The sequence below is a fragment of the Castor canadensis genome, chromosome 5 (genome assembly GCF_047511655.1).
Source record: "Castor canadensis chromosome 5, mCasCan1.hap1v2, whole genome shotgun sequence".
NCBI classification, from domain to species: Eukaryota; Metazoa; Chordata; class Mammalia; order Rodentia; family Castoridae; genus Castor; species Castor canadensis.
This window is the reverse complement of record NC_133390.1, coordinates 68554196-68566953: the sequence shown is the minus strand read 5'-3', so window position 1 is coordinate 68566953 and position 12758 is coordinate 68554196. Positions and strand designations below refer to the sequence as shown.

The following is a 12758-nucleotide window of genomic DNA, read 5'->3' as shown; positions in this document are numbered from 1 at the left end:
TCCGACCGGCCAATGGCACTAAAGGCTCGGCCCTCTGTGGCCCGCTGATTGGCCTAAAATCCCGGAAGAGGCGTTAACTCCGGAGACGGTGACAAGATGGCGTCCCTGGATCGGGTGAAGGTACTGGTGTTGGGAGACTCAGGTGAGCAGCTTAACCCACCTCTGGGGATCCTGACACTTTTGAGTTATCCAATAACTCCACTCTTCTCACTGTTTTACCCCCGACTTCCTGGTTCTTTGGTTCATGGCTGAAGTTTCTCTTTAAAGCCTTAAGACTACACTTCCCAGAGGAGTTTGCTCCATTTGCCGGAGTGGCGGTGTAGCGCGGGTGGGGGGCACGGAGCCCGGGCCTTCTCCGCCTTCGAGTCCTTCCACGTCAGTCTTCAGGACTACCCGGGCCTGGAGTGTATGATGAACTCCTTTATTTAAAAATATATATATATATACAGACTTTGAGTATTGTATTGGGCGCCTTAGTAAGCACACAGAAGTTAATAGTACCGTGCCTTCAGGAGATTTTGTTCATTTAGTCAAATGTGCACTGAGAAGAATGACACTGACAAGCTATTAGCATACAGTAACTCATTTAAATCTGAGATCAGTCCGTTCTACGGTAAATCTGAGATCAGTCCGTTCTACGGATGAGAAAAGTGAGGTGGAGAGACGTAAATAGCAGAACCGCTTTAAACCCAGAGTCCACGCACCAAAGTACTGAGTTATACGGTGAAATAATGGCATATTGTTTCACTCTTATGAAATACTGCTTTACTCTTACCTGGGCTTCTTGACTTCCTTGTTTTCATTTAATCAGTTGAAAGTCTAGTATGTGCTAGAATGTAAGCAATAAATTAAGCTATGAACCACACTCTGAAGCAGCTAGGATGTAAATGCTGAACCTAGTTTAATTCTAGTGTCATAATCCTTTTGACACTTTGGACATTTTAGAACTGCAGTTGATTAAGTCCACACACACACACACACACACACACACCCCTCCCACCTCATTCCGCTCTCTTTCCCATCATAAACTGCAGTCTAACTCTCCACACACACACACACACCCACCTCATTCCGCTGTCTTTCCCATCATAAACTGCAGTCTGACTCTCCTTCAGAACTTGACTAAATGCAATCTAGATGTGCTTTTCTGTACTTGACTTTTGAGTGTCTCTGACTTGACCTTGTCTGTGCCAAGAGCAAAGACATTGTGCTCAATGTTTGGCGGTAGAGAGGACAAACTCCAAAGAGCTTGGGAACTAGCATTATATGTTGTTACGTTGCCTGAAGATTATTTACATTACAAAATGTTTTATTTCCCTAAGAAAGTTGCACTTGTAAATCTGTGAACATAATCCCAATTTATGTCAACTTCATTTCTTCCATCATATAACTTGAAGTGGTGCTGAAGTCGATTTAATAAAATGGCTCAATTTTACAGATGAAGAAAATTTGGGGGTTCTAAGACACTTGGCAAGAGGATCACCAAGTACCAACACTGGAATGCAGAGCTAACAGTTCTTCATGATGTACAGTTCTTCATTCCACAGTGTGGATGTTCTTTGTCTTCTAGAATTCCATTTTCTTTTTCTTTTTATAGGGGGTGGGGAGATAGTGCTGGGATTTGCACTCGGGGCCTCAAGCTTTCTAGGCAAACTATCACTTCAGCCACACTTCCTTTTCCATTTTTCCCCTCCAGGGTGACCTTAAACCACAAGCCTCCCTTGTAGCTGTGATTACACATGTGTCACCATGCTCTGCCCTATTTTCTGTTACATTATATGTAACATTTTCTGTTACATATAACAATCCCTTCATTCTTATGTACAATTGGAATAGTAAATTTGTTATATTTTTCAGCAGGCACTACACAAGGTGCTAGAGTTGTAACTGTAGAATCAGTGCATTGCATAACAGGTAGAACTGGCTGTAGCATTGGATGTGGAAAAGTGGTTAGGCAATTACTAAGCTTTCTTCTCCCCTTTATGGTTTAGTTGTAAAACAGAAGACACAGCTGTGCCCACCAGGAAAGTAACTGATCCTGCCACACATTCACTGTTAGACTATATGTACAAAGTCAGTTATTGTCTTTTTATTAATCTCCTTTTAGCAGTTATTTTCTATCTGCAGGTTAGAATGCACTTTTTATACTTCACCTTTACAATCAAACTTCAAAGTTTATTTTTGAATAAAGGCTTATTTCCTCCTGTGAAATTTTGAGTTTCACAAATATTTAAAGGAATGACTTGAGTTTAGAAGCTTCTTTTGTTTCCTTAAGGAAACCCAAAAGTCTCAGTAACATACATGTACTGTTTTCTCTTTGTTCTTTCAGAGATTATGGGGTGAGCTTAACACCTACCAATAGCTATATTTGTAGGTGACATTTATTTGATTATATTTGATCTTTTTCCCCAAAGAAATCAAGTGCATTCTTTTGACCTAATTTAGTTCTAAAGGTGAAAACATAACCAGAACCTCCCAAATTCTTTAAGAAATGAGTGGTTAGCAACTATTCCCTAGCACTTCAGTTGTTCTTACTGTTTAGCATTTCATCTAATGTTGGCTAACACTTACACCCAAAGCATTTAAATCACTGCTTAGAGTTGTTTACCCTGACAGGATGAAGCTAAACTCCTGCCAAAGCCTTACATCAGACTGATAACTGAGTGCCTCCAACATAAACCTGAAAGCAAAAATCAAAGTCTCCAGTATACACTCAGGACCATAAGTAAGAGATGCAATGTAATACATACAATGACAAAACCAAACTTTTTTAATAAAATAAACAAAATGATAGATTCATACATAATAATGTGCACAGTCTATGGTCATACCATCCTGAGCACACCCGATCTTGTCTTACAATAATGCTCACAAAGAGATTGTCTAAATTTTTGATGCAATTGATAGTTCTTAAAATTCCCCAACTGTGCTTGTCATAATGTAATCCCAAAATGACATGAAATGAATAAGTGACTCCACAGATGGGATATAGGAGGAAGAGTTCATTCCCTTTCCTCTTCAACTGTATCTCCAAGTACTGCCTGTTAACATTAATAATGATTGCCCTAAGCTCAAGGAGCTAAAAGGAGATAAAGAGCTGCCTCAAAGTAAAGGGCCATGATGTAGAAAAGAGAGTAGAATTGTTTTTACAAAGTGTAAGTCTGAACCAAATGCTTAGCTGCTTTTTAAAAATCATTGTGTATGAGCCAGGTGTAGTGACTCCTGGCTATAATTCCGGCTGCTTAGGAAACAGATAGCAGAATTGTGGTTCCAGGTCAAATCAGGGAAAAGGTTAGTAGGAACACCTGAAGTGGGGGTACACACCTGTAATCTTAGCTATAGGTAAGAGGATCATCTTCTGAGGCCAGTCCAAGCAAAAGTGAGACTCCATCTGAAACATAAAGCAAAAAGGGCAGGGGCATGGATCAAGTGGTAGAATGCTTGTAAGCTTGAGGCCCTCAGTTCAAACCCCAGGACTGCCAAAAAATAAAGTAAACATTACTGTATGGGAGAACTGGAGTGTGGTAGAATCATGACATGATAAGTTTTATCACTGACAAGGCATGGAAGGTGACCTCAACAAGGGTACGTAAAGTAGGAGGATAACCTCTAAGATCTGTTAAGATTCTATAATTCTAAACTAGACTGAATAGATTAAATCATTTTTTAAAAAAGAATTAGTTAATGTGAAATTGCCCTAGACCAGTGGTTCTCAAAGTGAAGCCCTGAACTAGTAGCATCAGTACTACAAGGGACCATTTTGGAATTGCAGAAATCTTTGATCCCATGACAGACCTGCTACATCAGAAAGCCTAGGGGCAGAAATTAGCATTCTACCCTTTAACAAATCCTCTGATTCTCATGCTAAATTTGAGAGCATTCACTTTATTCAGTGGCTTATATTCTTGATATGGTGTGAACACCCTTTTAACAACCATGCTTAAGTGTCATTATTCCTACATAGTCTCAGTCTTACTTTCACCACATCGAGTTCAGTACATCTTATATATGACTAGAGTTCTCGAATCTTCTACAGGTGTTGGAAAGTCTTCACTAGTCCATCTTCTGTGTCAAAATCAAGTGCTAGGAAATCCATCGTGGACTGTGGGCTGCTCAGTGGATGTCAGAGTATGTGTCTTCTGTTACAGTTTTTTATTAATCATACTAAAGATAACTCCTTCAAACTGCATGATCAAATTATAGCATTGTCATCAAGATTAACTAATAATAGTAATTGGGATTGCATAATTAAATTACAATACTGTAGTCAAGATTAAGAAAAAATGATAACTGGGATTTACTAAGCTCCTACTGTGTGCCAGGTACTATGCCAAATATCTTTGCTTATTTAATATTTTTTAAACTGTGACATACAGGTGCAGGAACTAAGACAAAGAGAAGTAACTTGACTAAGTTCACTCAACTCACAAAAAGCTCAGTCAGTATTTGAACCCAGTTTGTCTGACTCAATAGACTTCAGTTTTAATCACTGTGCTATATATTGAGAACTAACCTAACATGTTCCACAAAGAATTGTGCTCACATCCATGCCACTAAGACTGCCAACTTTTGGCCAGAAATACAGCGTTAAACCAGGTTTCTGGAGCCTTCTGTCTAGGTCATCTGTTCTATGTCACATTTAGAAATCAAGTACAGTTTTCACTAAATTAAGTATCGTCCCAGGTATTGCTGGTCTTTGCTGATCTCAGCTAGTTCTGGGCAAATCTGTCATCTGTTGACATACCTTTCACCTTTGAGTAAGAACAAATAGGGAAGGAATGGTAATTAGCTAGATTGACAGTTATTTTCCCTTTGTTTTTTTGAAGCTCTTGTTGTATAGTCTCTGACTTACATTGCTATTGGTTAAAAGTATTCTGTCTGATTAATTATTATTCCTGCTTAAAGTAATTTCTTCTTCCAGCTGCTCTTAAAAGATTTCTTTATCTTTGATGTTCTACAGTTAGGCTAACCTACATCTAGGTACAGCTTAGTTTGTATTCATCATCCTATTCAAAAGTTATTATGCTTCTTCTATCTTCATTTTTCAAAACTTTTAGCCATTGTCTTATCTCCCCCTCATTTCCTTTGTCCCTTTCTCTGAATTTCTATTAGATTTGCCTTCCATATCTTTCAGTTGCACCCTATACATTCTATTCTTTATTTCTCTTTGCCACATTGTGGATGATATACTCATATCTTCCTCCTAGTTACCTAATAATCTGTTCAATTAATATCTAATATGATTTTAAATATATACTCTCAATTTTTCATTTCAACTAACTATAATTTTTAATTTCTATGTGTTCCTATTGGTTCATTTCCAAATGCTACAAATTTAGAAAATGTTCTCATCTTTCATTATGGACTCACTTTCCGCATACTTACTTTATAGTTCTTCTATGTGGTACTATTTTTTTCAGGGATGAGGGCAGAAATCCTACTTGTCATACATGGTATTCTACCTTATGGAAATGTATCTTCTTGTATGGTTAATAATTCTTGGAAAATGTTCATATCTCCCACAAGATTTGTTTCCTTTCTCTGTGGAAGTCCTATATGCTGTGTTGTGAAAATATACCTGTATTTTGTGGCTCTGTGTTGCCAGGACCTTTGGAAATTTCAGTGGTCCTTGTAATTCCTCACCTAAATACTATAAATTTTCTTAGCATCTTAATTGTAGAACAGGCCTGTTGAACAAGCTGGAAAACAGGTCTGGATAAGAAGGAAAACTCCAAGCACCAGCCCCTGAAACTGTATCTCAATCTGTATCAGTTCCTTCTTCTAACTCTGATTTTAAATTTTCTTTATTTCTACCATCCAGGGATATCCCTTTCTTTCTCTTGAGAGTCTCTCTCTCTCTTTCTTTTCTCTCTCTCTCTATTTCTCTCTCTCATATATACAAATGTGAATTTTTATGAATTTGAAGTGGGAAGGAACCTGTTTGTCTCATTTCAGCCTACCATGTTCCTAAATTCTTAGACATGAAGAAAAGCAAGTTCTAGAAAAATTAGTTCAATGGAAACTTTACTTAGGTTTGGGAGACCCAATAGCATATTTTAGGCAAAATTTTCCTTTAGAACTTCTCTTATCTCCTTTTCTGGGAAAGAACATAGCATATTAAAAGGAAACTTAGATTGAAACCGTTACTTCCTGAATCAATTGCTTTTTTCTTTCTTAAAGAGTGACCTTGGACTAATCAGTTTACCTGCTGAGGCTTAGTTGTATCACCTACAAAACAGAAATAGACAACACAGTCCCTGCTTTATCTACCCTACAGATCTGTAGGCAGAATCAGAGAAGCTTAATAGATACAAAGTTGTAGTCTAGTGCTTTACAATTTGAAGTTGAAATTGAACTTTTGTCCAATTTTCTGTCTCTCCTTTTACCCCTGTGACCCCTCTTTCCTGTTCCCACCCAGAGCCTGGTCTACTCATGTGATTCACCTTTCATCTTACTCTTTATCCCCCTTTGTCTTACTGAATCAGCCAAAACTCAGTACAATGTAGAATACAAGTGTCAATAACAAGCATCTTTATTTCATTCTTAATTGCAGGAGAAGTTTTTAATATAGTACCATTAAATAAGGTGATTACTATAGGAGTGTGTGTGTGTGTGTGTGTGTGTGTGTGTGTGTGTGTGTGTGGTACTGGGTATCAAACACAGAGCCTTGTGCATGCTAGGCAAGTACTTTACCACTGAGCTACATCCACAGCCCAGCTGTAGGATTTTTTTTTTGTAAGTACATTTTATTAGCTTAAAGAAATTCCCTTCTATTCCTATTTGAATTAGAGTTTGTATCATGAATGTGTATTGAATTTTATCAGTTGCATTTTCAAAATAATCATGATTTTCCTGCTTTATTGTTACTGTGTGAATTATGTTAGTTGATTTCTAAATGTTAAACCAACCTTGAAATCCTAGAATAAATCTAGGTTGGTGCATTAGTCTTTTCATGTATCACTAGATTTGGTTTGCTAATATTGTTCAGATATTTACATCAAACTTCATGAGAAAGATTAACCTATTACTCTCTGTTCTTCTAATCTTGTGGTGTTTTGGTATCAGGCTTATGCTAGCCTCTTAAAATGGGTTGATAATTAGTATCTTTGCACTTGCTTTTAGCCAAAGACTGAAAAGGGACTCTGTATCCGTTCTCCTAAAGAGTTTATATAAGATTGGTATTATTTCCTCCTTAGATATTTAAATTTACAGGTAAAGTTAACTAATGACCTGAGGTTTGCTATGTGGGACATTTTGAAGTAACATTAAAGAAAATATGAAAATTGCTGCATTTCTTCTTGTGTCCGTTTTGGTGGTTTCTTTTTGAAAGAATTCACTTCAAGTAAATTAACAAAAAATTGTTTTCCTTTCTATTGCCTTTCAGTAAGACAATTGAACAATAAGACTATAACTGAAAATTCTGTGGATTTTTTTTTTCATTTCTATTATGGGTAATTTGTGGCTGTGTGTGTGTGTGTGTGTGTGTGTGTGTGTGTGTAGCTAGAGATCAAACTCAGGGCCTTGCACATACTAGGCAAGTATCTAATCACTGAACTATATTCTCAGCCTCTGGCTTTGCTTTTCTTTCCTTCTTTTTTTTTCTTTATTTTTATGTATGTATTCTTTTTTTATTCATTTATTTATTTTGCATACAGGGGTTTGAACTCGGTACCTGATGTTTGCTAGACATTTAAACCACTCCTCCTGCCCTGGCTTTCATTTTCTTGATCAGTTTTGCCAGAGGTCTAACAAAGACCAGTCCTTAGCTTTGTTGAATTTCTATATTATGTTTGTTTTGAATTTCATTAATTTCTATTCTTTATAATGTCCATACTTTCTTTGGGTTTAATTTTTTCTAACTTCTTTTTTCTAACTTCTTAAAATGAGTAGTTGCTTTAAGTTGATTTTTTTCAGGCAAATTTCTTTTTTTTATTATAAATTATTTATTAGGATATATTTATTATACAGGAGGGGGTTCATGGTGACAGTTTTGATTAGACTTATGTTGTACATTATTTACATTGCCCGCCCCCATCATCTCTCCTCCTCAAACCCTCTTCACCCCGCTTAAAGCAACTGCAAGAGGTTATTTAGTTTTGTTTCATATAGGTTTTTGAAGGCTATCAATCATATCATCACCTCAATCTCCTTCCTTCATCCTCCCCCCGCCACTAGTACTTCCACTCACACACAATGTGCCTGTTTTTCAGTCCTGATTTTCATTATTAATATTTAAGTTGACATTCAAAGGGGTGTCTCAGTGTATGCCCTCTGTGGGTGTGCTTTACTTTGTCTGTTCAATCCCTTCGAATACTCTCCCTTACCCTTTACCTCCCTCCCCGCCATTTTTCAACAGTTTCCAGTACACATCCTTTTATCTCTACCTTTACATCTTATGGTATGCAGTATTACTGATGCTCTATCATTCTCTTTTCCTCTCCCACTTTTCCCGAGTTCCATAAAGTAGTGCCACTGTTACAAACATATTCTACATTTGAGTTTGTATATGCTTATTTTTGTATACATGTTTATCTTTGGATCTGTCTTCCCCATATGAGGGAAAACATGCATCTTTTGTGTGTCTGATCCTGGATAACTTCACTTAACATGATTTCCTCCAATTGCATCCATTTACCTTCAAACCCCGTGTAATTATTCCTTGTGGCTGAGTAATACCTCATTGTGTATATGTACCACAATTTCATGTGGTTCATTCATCAGTTGTAGGGTATCTGGGTTGTTTCCGAAGCTTAGCTATTGTGACTAGTGCTGCAATGAACATTGGTGTACAGGTGTTTCTACTGTATCCCATCTTACAGTCTTTTGGGTAGATGCCTAGGAGCAGTATCACTGGATCAAATGGCAGTTCTATCTCTAGTTTTTTGAGAAATCTCCATACTGCTTTCCATGTGGTTATACTAAATTGTATTCCCATCAGCAGTGTACAAGAGTTCCTGTTTCACCACATCCTTGCCAGTACTTGTTTATTATAATTACAGTTGATTATAACCATTTTAACTGGGGTGAGATGAAATCTAAGTGTTGTTTTGATTTGCATCTCTTTTATAATCAGGGAAATTGAACACTTCTTCATGTACTTACTGGCCATTTGTACCTCTTCCTTTGAGGATTCCCTGTTTAATTCATGTGCCCATTCCTTCACTGGGGTGTTGATTCTTTGGGGGCTGAGTTTTTTCAGTTCCCTGTAGATTCTAGATATTAGTCCCTTATTGGATGAGTAACTGGCAGAGATTTTCTCCCTTTCTGTTGACTGTCTCTTGAGTCTGGTGACTGTTTCCTTTGCTGTGCAGAAGCTCTTTAGTTTGATGCAGACCCATTCGTTCATTGTTTCTCTTAGATGCTGAGCCTTTTGAGTTCTGTTTAGGAAGTTATTCCCTATATCTGTTCCAGTGTATTTCCTACTGCTTCTTGGAGTTGTTTCAGGGTTTCAGGCCTTATATTGAGTTGATTTTGGTACAGGGTGACAGATAGGGATCTAGTTTCAGTCTTCTGCATGTGGATATCCAGTTTTCCCAGCAGCATTTGTTGAAGAGGCTGTCTTCTCCATCGTGTGTTTTGGGCTTCTTTGTTGAAGATCAGTTGGTTATAGATATGTGGATTTAAGCCTGGATCTTCTATAGTGATCCATTGGTCTTCCTGTCTGTTTTTGTGCCAGTACCATGCTGTTTTTATTGCTGTGGCTCTGTAGTATCATTTGAAGTCGGATATTGTGATATCTCCAGCACTGCTCTTTTTGCTCAGTATTGCCTTGGCTATTCGTGGCCTTTTGTGTTTCCTAATGAACTTTAGGATTGATTTTTCAGTCTCAGTGATGATAGTCATTGGGATTTTTAGTAGTTGCTTCAAGTTGATTTTTTTTTTCAGGCTTCCTTTCAGAGATCTAAGGCTCTAAATATTTCTATCTAGTTACAGCTTTAGCTGCATCCCTGAATTTTGTTCATTATCATTCAGTTCAAGATGATAATTTTGAATTATGAATGATTTCCATTGTGATTACTTCTCTAACTCATTTATTGTTTGAAATGTGCCTCTTAATTTCCAAACATTTAACAGTGTTGATTATTTAATTACTGATTTCTAGCTTACTTTCATTGTGTTCAGAGAATAGACACTGTATGATTTCATCCTTTAAAATTAGTTGAAGTTTGCCATATTTTGTGGCCAATTTTGGAATGTATTTCATGTCCATTTGAAAAGAATGCATATTCTGTAATCACTGGGTGCAGTGTTCAAAGTATGTTAATTAGGTCAAGGTTCTTAACTATTTTGTTAATTCCTCTCCATTTCTATTGAGGTATTTACTTTTGTGTTACCTATTCCATCAGTGTTATAATCTTTAGCTATAGGTGTAAATTTGTCTTATAATTTTGTCCGTTTTTGATTTGTGTATTTTGAGGTTATATTAGTAGGCGTTACTATTTTAAAATTATTTAAATTTCCTGAATGATTTAACCTTTTATCATTGTAATAAGACCTTCTCTGTATTGGGTAATACATTGTACCTTGAAGTTTATCTTCTCTGATATTGAAATAGTTAAAACACCTTATTTTTAGTTAGTTTATGTTGTGTATCTTGTTTCCATCTTTTCACTTTCAGTTTTCTGGAAGCTTGTAAGAAGGCACAGGAAAGATGAAATATTCTTATAATGAATACTCTTATAAGGAGCATATAGGTAAATGTTTTGACAATCAGACCAATAATTTTAGTCTTTCAAGTTGGTTCTTGGACTGCCCCCAGACATTCTGATTCAGTTATAATGACACCCAGCAATTAGCATTTTAAGAAGCATCTGATATGATTTGGTTAGAAGAAAATAGTACTTTGAGGGACTCTTGGTAAAATGTGGAATAAGTTTTCTAGGTGAATATAGACATGGTCAATGATAGGACTTAAAGAAGAGATGCAAGAATAAGAATCATATGTTCATAGGAAGCTATGAAGTATTAATACGAAACAATCAGGGAAGGGAGTATAGCTAATGGTCCAGAGCCTCCAAAGAACATAATCATAAAGTAGAAGAATAACACGCAGGAAGTAGCTGTGGGAAATAAGGAAAGCATTTCCTATTTCTTAAACACCAAGATAATTAAGAATGCTGAAGAATGAAGAACACCTATCTGAGACAGCATAAGAAAAAGTGTGGTTTTCAGGCTAGAGGCAGGTATTAATTAGTTAATACAATGAGTGTGAGAATAAGATGTAAAGGAATTTTGTAACCATGGAGTAAGGTTCCAAAGGAAAATGGAAGTATTTGGAGGAAGGAAACAATTGGGGAGTTGAATGATGAGTAGGGTAAGCAAAAAGATTAGAGACAAAAATATAAGATACCATTTAAGGATCCAATATGTATGATAAATGAGGATAACAAGTGTGTAAAATGTCTTGAGTATAACTGGTAGCAGACTTTTAAAAAGTAACTTTGTCTCAACAGTCCCCTGTAGGCTTGAGTGGAGAGTTGATTATTTCTGCAATTGATGCTTTTGCACAAGTCCCAGAGATCAGGCCAACAGAAAATGAATTAGTTCTCAAGGGTCTGACCCAAGTTTTAAAAGAAACAGCAGTAATTCCTATAGAAACCCTTGTTTTTGACAATAGCAAAGTTAGAGTTACCTTGCAGTTATCTTATGCTAGGCTGTAGAATATTTTTTTTTCCTATTACATAGTTCTGAGAACTCTGGATGGCATAAAAGTGCCCAAGAAGAAACTGAAATAAAAACTATAATAGACAAAGACAAATGTCATGTAATAATGTGACTGATTATACTAGAATGAGTGTGGTACTAACTCCTTTAAAGCCAGTCTGACCTGAATTGCATTGTTGTAGAAGAATGGGACATGTGGGACTGAAAATGACCTTGCCTTTATGACTGTTCGTTGTTCATTTCTGTCTTCCATCTTTGAGAAGAATGCATTTCGTGAATGACAACAGAAGTAAAATGAATTTTTAAACTATAATCTTAAGAAAAGTTGTCATAGAAATGTAAATCATTTTGACTATTGTTATAATAAAATGAACAGTACATCACTCTAGAAGAAATGATTAAAGCTTACAAAGTTTTTACCTAAATATCTTGGAAGAACACTGTCTTCTGTAGCAGCTTTTGTATTGCAATTACAGTTTCTTTGTTATTGAAACCTGTGAGAACTGATCTCGAGAATTAGTGTAGATCCATGAATACTCACTCTTTAAAACTCTTAGAAACAGTTGCCCTATTTAGCTCATTTTAGATCTGTTAAGAGCCAACTAAAAATAGATGATAAAGGTGATAATGTAATTGTTTAATTTCAAGTATGGGGTGAAGCTAATGAATTTAATGTGTTCAATAATTATTAACATTTTAGACTTAATATTCTGTGTAGAGCTGATCATAACTGAATTGAAGGAAATAGGAAGAAAGTTTTATTTTGTGGTCCTGCCTTCTAATTTTATCTCAAGTCTAATGGACTAATATAAATGCATGGCTACTCCTAATTATGAAAACAAGACTTTCAGAACTTAATCTTTTTACAGATTATAAATGAGGAAATTTGATTTGGCATTTTTATCTCACATTAATGGGATTTTAACTCTCTAATTTGCACATTTCAAACAATAATTATTGAATTCTTTGGACAGCATAACAATGTGTAGGCTCTAAGAAGAAATAAAAAAAGGTGTATCTTTATCTTCACTAACAATATGAGATGGATCTAGTAGGTGGGACAAGTGACATTAATAATAATAATAGCTAACCTT

The 12758-nt window shown here is 36.2% G+C and overlaps 1 protein-coding gene across 2 annotated transcripts in view; it reads left to right on the top strand.

Moving 5' to 3' along the window:
- The first annotated feature begins 14 nt into the window (after nt 1-14).
- Nucleotides 15-12758, top strand: part of Rabl3 (RAB, member of RAS oncogene family like 3) — a 42379-nt gene continuing 29635 nt past the window's right edge. For both annotated transcript variants that reach the window (XR_012447964.1, XM_020155744.2), the window contains exons 1-2: nt 15-142; nt 4037-4128. Coding sequence is in view for 1 of the 2 variants with exons in the window: in XM_020155744.2 (XP_020011333.1) it covers nt 97-142; nt 4037-4128 (138 nt within the window). In the remaining variant the exon portion in view is untranslated. The remainder of the gene's footprint in view (nt 143-4036; nt 4129-12758) is intronic.